At 42.0% G+C, this 8,476-nt stretch overlaps 1 protein-coding gene across 2 annotated transcripts in view; it reads right to left on the bottom strand.

The window, feature by feature from the left end:
• Positions 1 to 7,452, bottom strand: part of LOC131131913 (roundabout homolog 2-like) — a 90,362-nt gene extending 82,910 nt beyond the window's left edge. For both annotated transcript variants that reach the window (XM_058076948.1, XM_058076947.1), the window contains exon 1: positions 7,025 to 7,452. In XM_058076948.1, the coding sequence (XP_057932931.1) occupies positions 7,025 to 7,082 (58 nt within the window). In that variant the 5' untranslated portion in view covers positions 7,083 to 7,452. The remainder of the gene's footprint in view (positions 1 to 7,024) is intronic.
• Positions 7,453 to 8,476: the final 1,024 nt, after the last annotated feature.

The raw sequence follows: 8,476 nt of genomic DNA on the forward strand, positions 1-8,476 counted from the left end.
TATGCTGGAGCCTATCCCAGCTACTGGCCAGTTGAGAGACATAGTCTTTCCAACATGTCCTGGGTCTTCCCCATGGCCTCCTGCATCTCCCGACCAGATGCCCGGAGGAGCAGCACTTCTACTACGAGCTTCCCCCAAATGACAGTGCTTCTCATCTTATCTTGAAGGGGGGGGGGGGGGCAGCCATGCTACGAAGAGAACTCATTTCAGTCACTTGCACCCGCCATCTTGTCCTTTGGATCACTACCCAAAGGTCATGACCATCGGTGAGGTGGGGACGGAAATAAACGGAGAGTTTGGCCTTTCAACTGGGCTCCCTCTTCACCACAACGACCCCATGTAGAGTCCGCATCCCCGCATCGGTTGCCCCCCAGCTTACTCTGCACCCCCCTCCCTCCCAGCCCCACCTATGAGTGGTGACCCACGTTGCCTCTTGCCCCCAGGCAGGCCCTGTGGGGGCAGGCCCGGCCCCAGATGCTAGCCATCAAACCCCACCTCCAGGCCTGGTTCCAGAGGGGGGTCCCGCTGACTCATGTCCAGGTGAGGGAGATCTAGGTCTAACATTGTTTCTCATCATTCGGGTCTGACGAGCCACTCTGGTCTGGTCCCTCCCTGAGGACCTGTTTGTCATGGGTGACCCCACCGGGGGGATGAAAGCTCCTAGGATCGCTGGGACACGCAAGCCCCTCCACCATTTCACCATTCACCCAGCCACAGCACAGTGCACACAACCAGTAGAATGTTACAGGAATGTTAAATGTCATGTCAATTTCCACCAGCAGGGGGCGTTGTGGAAGTTGTCTTGAAATGAACGGATCATTTTGGTAATGTAATGGTAATGGTAATGGTAATGGTAATGGTAATGGTAATGGTAATGGTAATGGTAATGGTAATGTAGTGGTTTAATTTCATTTGAGCATGCATCAGATTACAATTGAGTGCATCCCATAATCAGTTCACAGTTCCACATGTCCAAAAGGAGTAGGAAGAAGCAAAGCTTATTAAATCCTACCCCTCCATCTGGTACTTTTGCAATCAGTAACTGTTACATTTGTTCACTTCCTGCTTTCCTAATATAGTTTAAGGTTTATTTATTTTTATTTTTTTTAAATTATTTATTTATTTTGTCACGTACCGAAGTACGAGGTGATATGAGCATCTAATGACATAATGTGTACCATAGTAACCGTCAATATAGTGATATATATAGCACATCATGACTGGTTCAAGACTTCATCCTTGTATTTAGCAAACACTGTAATGCTGGAATGGTGTAGAATGGTCTACTACGTGAAAAAAGCTGAATTTGAAATAGCAGTCTGTAAAAACTTGAGAATGATTGTTGAAATGTATAAATCTGTTGAACGATAACAAAAAAACTTGGGATCAATCGGGTTGAGCCACCTGAGCCATGTCAACCTGTAGAAGTTGAAAAAGGGGGGCACAATGAATTTGCCCATTTGTCTTCAGCAGACTAAACTGGGGACATTTGAAAATGTATAAATTAATAAGTAAAAATAATTATAATAAATAAATACATAATAATTTAATAAATAAAAAATAATAATACTCCCAGGATTGAGGTGCGAACCAGCAATCCTCAGGCTGAGAAACAAACACCGATCTCCTGAGCTACGTACGTCACCCGCTAGAGTCAGCAAATGTTGAAGTAATGTTAGAGTTTTCACTTCCTGAATGTCTTTGTTCTCCGTCTGTCCTGACCAGGCATGTTCACACGACTGCCCTCTGCAGGCCGTACCCTGAATAACAGCTCAGAACTCCCAAGCAAGTCATCAAAGGCGCACCCCCCCATGGGGCGGTGCAGCCTAGAACTGAGTCCCAAATGAGATGAGTTTGTTTGGTTTGGAATGGTTCGAACATTACGATTCCATGTTCACATTTGATGGCTTCTGTTGTCAGCATTCCCATTCAATAGAAATGATCAAATAAATAGACGGAAAAATGATAGACTAGGATATAAGGCAGTTGACCAGGTAGTTGAGCACGATACTGTTGCGTTTTTGCTGTAGTCAACAGGCACACATTAGTACATGAACTTGCTTGCATGGAACAAAGTATCATTTGGGTACAGTCCTTGAGAGGGAAGCTAATTAGTGTCAGGTTCTTATTGGCTGCACAGTGTTCTCACACACAGACTTTAATGTTTGCTTTCACATGCAGGAGCTGAGGAGTCATTACATCTCATTAGCGTTTTCATTAACAGGTGCCATCAAACGCTGACATTATCAAAGATGTTGTCACCGCGAGTGTACAACAGGGAGCGCTACATGAGATGTTTCATTTTGTACTGTGATAACGCCCGGGTGCGCCTCCACATTCCGTCTTGGATATCTGGAGAATAATCTAAGAATGCAGCACACTTTGGAGTGATATTTCGACTAAAAACATCCGCAAACGTGTACGATGGTTCTTAACCCCCCCATCGCCTCCCTCCTCTAAATGTCACAGTTTTGACCCAAATGTAGAAGCACTCTGTTTGTTTACAGATGTGAAAGCATCACAATCCTCATCTTCATGGTGGATGAGCACATTATTATGCGTGTGTTAAAAGGTTTTGCTTTGCTGCCGCACGCATGAAATCAAACCCAGAGTGTGATGTTACAACATCGGTTGTCCTTGTTGAACCGCAAAACTTGCTGCATGGCAACAAAGGCAACTGGTATAAATATTACGGTTTTAATGTCTATGTTCAGTTCCAGATTCAGCAGGATAGGCTTTGCCTGTGGAGGCTGCAGGCTGTGTAGAGGTGAAAACAACATGAAGACCAGAAGACTATGGCTGGATCTATGATCTATGATCTATGGCTGGATCTATGATCTATGATCTATGGCTGGATCTATGATCTATGGCTGGATCTATGATCTATGGCTGGATCTATGATCTATGATCTATGGCTGGATCTATGATCTATGGCTGGATCTATGATTTATGGCTGGAAAAGAAGACATGGTCAACCTGAGAGAAGATGGAAGCGTTGCACGAACACAAGGAAAGAAAAGTCATGGCTACACCAGAAGATGCAAACCGCTCATCAAGAAGATCAGGCTGGAACTAAATCTGGACAGAGATGAGCCTTGGATGAACATTTGCAATAAAAGTGAGTGTTGTAATGATTACGTAGCTCCAGAAGCCCAAACCCGTCTCTTTGGCCACACAATCCAGGTTTAAGCCCTAAATATGCACAACACGCTTAGGAAACACATTTAAAGTAGAAAATGCATAGTGACCGACCACTAAGGAACACTACTACTACACTACACTACTACAATACACTACACTACACTACTACACTACATTACTACACTACACTACTACAATACACTACACTACACTACTACACTACACTACTACACTACACTACTACGCGACACTACACTACTACCACACTACTACACTACACTACTACACTACACTATTACGGTACACTACAGTCCACTACACTACTACACTACAACACTACACAACACAACTCTACACTACACTGCTACACTACTACTCTACTACTCTACTACACTACTACACACTACTCTACACTACTCAACACTTGTACAATACACTAATCTACTATACTACTACCCTATACTACTCTACTCTACTACACTACACTTCACTATACTATACTTCACTACTACACTACAGTACACTACACTACTACACTACAACACTACACAACACAACTCTACACTACACTACTACACTACTACAATACACTATACTACACTACTCGACACTACACTACTCAACACTCGTAAAATACACTAATCTACTATACTACTACACTACACTACACTTCACTATACTATACTTCACTACTACACTACTCTACACTACTAAACTTCTCAACACTAGTACACTACACTACTCTACTACACTACTCTACACTACTCTACTACACTACTCGACACTAGACTACTCTACACTACTACACTATTACACTACACTACTCGACACTACTACACTATACTACTCTACACTACTACACTACCCTACTGCATGTAACGTGATGGTTTAACAGGTGTAATCTGACTGTGTAACCCAGGACTGTCCAAAGTGCAGCCCAAGACTCTCAGCTTTTTATTACTTTGTCTTATACATATACTGTATTTACATGTACATATATATTTTATAGTGGGTTTCTTTTAGCCTATTCACAAAACTAAAATGGTCACAAATGGAGGCAGAAGGGACACAAACTAATGAAGTTTTGTGTACGTGTACGTGTAAGTGTACGTGTTGATTCGACGTGGATATAATTTCCTCATATCAGCTGGATAATTATGATGCACTCCTAATAAAGTGAACTGAATCTGTAGGCAGAAATGTGTAAAAAACTGTGAGCTTTCCACGAGTGGGACAAGTATGTGGTACTTTTGATATGTATTATCATGTATTTATGAATTACTAGCAACTTGTACTGAGTGAGATGTTTTATGCATAAAAAAAACAATGGTCACCATTGTTGAGGTTGAAAGGTTGAAACGAGGGCAACAAATTGGCACCAGGACTGTTTCATGTTGTTGTCATGAATCCTGAAGGACAATGTTTCCGGACTTCCCAGACCTTGCCTACTTGCCTTGTAGTTGCCTTTGAGTGAATGTGCCCTGGTTTGATTCCTTCATTTAAAGATGAGGCCCACATCATCTCAGCAAGCTCTTTGCTCATTCTTTGCCAGCACTGGCATGTCTGTAATGTCATAGAATTCCTTTTAGGAGATGAGTCTCGGTCTCAGACACACAATAACGAGCCCTGCTGCCATACTAGTTTTTCTGAAGGTAAACCCAAGGTTCACGTTCTTACTCATTTTTACATTCCCGCTTGCTTTTTTTTTAATAGGTTGACGCATTTATCGGTTACCTTAACAACACTGCGTGAAAGGAGGATACGGTCTGAGTCCATTTGGGTCCCTCAAGGTGCAAACTACACTAATGTACCCCCAAAGGGCTAATTATCGGATTTCAAGGTAACTGTTTGTACTTTCTCCATGGCTGAAAAGGTACAGTCTTGTTCCAAGCTGTCCCCCCCAAGTGTCAAGGGTACAAAGGCAGAGGGGCGGAATGTGCAAATGAAACAAACCCTCATCATTGGCGTGTACAAATACATGAAGTGGTATTGTTGCTCAGTAGCAGCTATTCCTTCACTATAATAGGACCTGTCCGTGGTGCTGAAACACTGAGTTGAGGTTTAGTAGGGGACCATTTATAGTTGATAAAAGAAATATATGAGGAAAGTCTGTTACGGGAAAGCCAGTATGATGCGAAGTTACTCGGGATGTCACATGATCTAGCAAGATTAAAACATTACAAGATTTCTCATTCAGGAAAAAAGGAATCACGCAATGAATAAAAATGAATTAGACAATTTTGCCAGCCTTGATATATTGTCATGTTTCTTGTCATGCTCTGGTTTCCTGTCTATCACCTCCACACAGGCAGGAGGAGACTTGCATTGATTCAGCACCTAGACGCTTCATAAAACAACGGTGAACAGCGTGAAACCTTGTGTCAGTTATTCAGTCGCTTGCAAGGTGATGTACAATTTAAGAGGGAAAAAGACGCTTGAAAAGCCAAATGCTAGACGTGTTAATGAGCCATCATCATGAACAAGCCACCCAATTTGTTTTTTTTAGAAAGCGACATAAAAGGCAAAAAAAAAAGGCAAAAAAAAAAAAAAGAAAACGACCCAGCTTTCCGATTTGGGGAAAAAAAGCCTTTGTCTCACCGACATGTTTGTTCGGCAAAAAATACAGACTATATGTTTGTGAAGTCATCACAACAGAAGAAATGCATTTCAAGAAATGCTGCTAACGTTTCACAGACAGTAGAAAATGGCTGTGAGGACGTCACCATCACCAATTCCATAATTTCACATGAAACATGACATATTAAAGGAAATATCGCATTATTATATGATTGATATTATTATTATAACCAAAGTTTATTTGGTCTACAAATTTTGACAATAATATTTCTAAACTAAAAAAAAAGCTTGTCCAGTCACACTCTTTCCTTGTACTTTTCTTAAAATAAAGTTAAAATCTCGTCTTGAGTCGGGTGTCTGTTGACACACGGAGAAGTTTTTTTTTTTTTTTTTAAGCATGCATAAACATCAAGGCAGCCGACATGTTTGTTCGGCAATAAATAAAAACGAGACATGAAGTCATCACAACAGAAGAAATGCATTTCAAGAAATGCTGCCAACGTTTCACAGACAGTAGAAATGGCTGTGAGGACGTCACCATCACCAATTACATAATTTCACATGAAACATTACATATTAAAGGAAATATCGCATTATTATGATATGATTGATATTATTATTATTATAACCAAAGTTATAACTAATTTTGACAATAATATTTCAAAACTAAAAAAACGCTTGTCCAGTCACACTTTTTCTTAAAATAAAGTTAAAATCTCGTCTCGTCTTGTGAGTCGGGTGTCAGCAGAAGTTACATTTTTTAAAAAGCATGCATAAACATCAAGGCAGCATTGTTTTAAGTATGCAGTCCAATGTGCAGCTACATAAAAGTCCTCCAAAATGTGCACTGCAACAAGATATGGTCCACATGTAGCACACCCCCACCCCCCAAAGCTGCAAAGGTTCAAGAGCCAGCCACCGTCTTTACTTTATGGCTAACACGGAGATAGCAATCCTGAAGAGGAGACTCTTCAGACCAAGCACCTTCTCCACACCACATTGGACTTCATCCCTGCAGGACATCAACTGCTGTGTCGGGTCACAGAATAAATGGCTCTCGGTCAAACAATATTGGTGAAAGTTGTTTACTCTCCAAGGTTGGAATCTTTGCAAGACTTTCTAATGAGCTGAACGGGAGTTCCATTGTTCCACGATGCAGTTTAGGTTCACGTTTGCCAATAAATGTGCATGGAACTAGAAGACCTGAAGATGCAAGTGATGGACGGATGGACAAGTTGTAACAGATAGTCCACTTTAATTGTGGGAAGAAAATATACTATAAATGTATCTTGAAATCTTGACTTACCGCTGCTTATTTTGGTGTACAGAAGTCCACAGAGAAAGAAATAGTGTAGAGGACCCATTCTGGCATATTGGCCCCTTCAGCTCCAGCAGGCGCACGAATTCCTCCTCCTCCAGCGGGGAAAAAGGGGCGATCAATTCATTAATCAATGCGACTTTGTGAAATGTCTACACTTTCAAGTTAGTCGAGCAAAGCCACCGCGGCTCTCGTTTCAAAGCGAGCCAGCGACGCTGACGTCCATGTCCTCCCCGGTGAAGGAAAGCGATCTGCCCGAACGTTTGCGTTCTCTCTACCGTCGACACCAGCGACGCCCGACGCGGCTCCGACCCCGGGACCCCCCGCTACATTCTCCTCAGCCACCGGTACTTTTAGTGCGTCCCAGGGAAAGAAAGGGCACCCGTCGCCATGTGGCGGGACGAGAAGTGGTGATGGGTTTGTGGAGGAGGAGGTGGGAAGCGGCGCGGTGCAGCAGCTCGCGCAGCCCCTCCTTCCCCACGCCGCTGCCCTGCATGGGAGAGGAGGGAGAAGCATCGCATAATACGGGGAAAAGGAATGCCATTTCCACCTCGAAGGCTGACAGGTGGGAAAAGGTGGAAATGTGCAAAAAGTGTCAAATAAAAACCCTTTCCCCGTTTCTGCCGGAACCTGAACGCACCACAAATGAATTTAAATATCAACTGAATTGTGTAAAACTGGAAAATAGGCTGCTCAAATGTTCACCTTAGAAGATCATCTGTCTTAAAAACATGAACGCATCTTTGTCCATTCTAAAGATATACAAACAGCTAAAAAGAGGTAGCTAAGAATGCACCTAATGAAACATATTGGAGCTATTTTATCGGTATGACATCATTATAGTACTTACCTAGTACTCACTGTATCAAATGAAACAAACTGCGTGTGTGTACATAATTGTATCTCATATCTTATTTTCTTTTACAGTATTTCTTTTTTGCTGAAATGTTAAGCATGAAAATGTTAAATGAACTAGAATATAACTATAAGTTATTGAGAAGACATATTCCAAGATGTTACGATGATATGCAGTATTCTACACTGGTCCCTAGGTGGCAGTCAATGCGATCAAATGAAAACCGCCACAGGAAGTATTGTACAGAAACTGGAAGTAAAAGGAAGTTTTATTTATAAAAGGACGACCAAAAACAAGAAAGTCTCTCAGTGTGTGTCTTGTTTCTCTCATGTAATAGGAGTGTAAAGGTGACTATAGGGGTGTTATTTCACATCCAGAGGGCTCTAATGATGGCATTTAGAAGGTGGTAAACAGGTCTTCTATGTGCTCTAACATCTAAAAGTCTTACAAAGTTTACAAATAATGTCAGGTCTGGAGACAATTAACTGCGGGCGGGGGAGTCCTGTTTTGCCGTATTGGCCAAGCAGCAGCATTTATGACAACTTCTAAGGGAATGACGTTAAATTTGGGGTGGGGGGTGCTCC

Source organism: Doryrhamphus excisus, chromosome 7 (assembly GCF_030265055.1).
Source record: "Doryrhamphus excisus isolate RoL2022-K1 chromosome 7, RoL_Dexc_1.0, whole genome shotgun sequence".
Taxonomy (NCBI): domain Eukaryota; kingdom Metazoa; phylum Chordata; class Actinopteri; order Syngnathiformes; family Syngnathidae; genus Doryrhamphus; species Doryrhamphus excisus.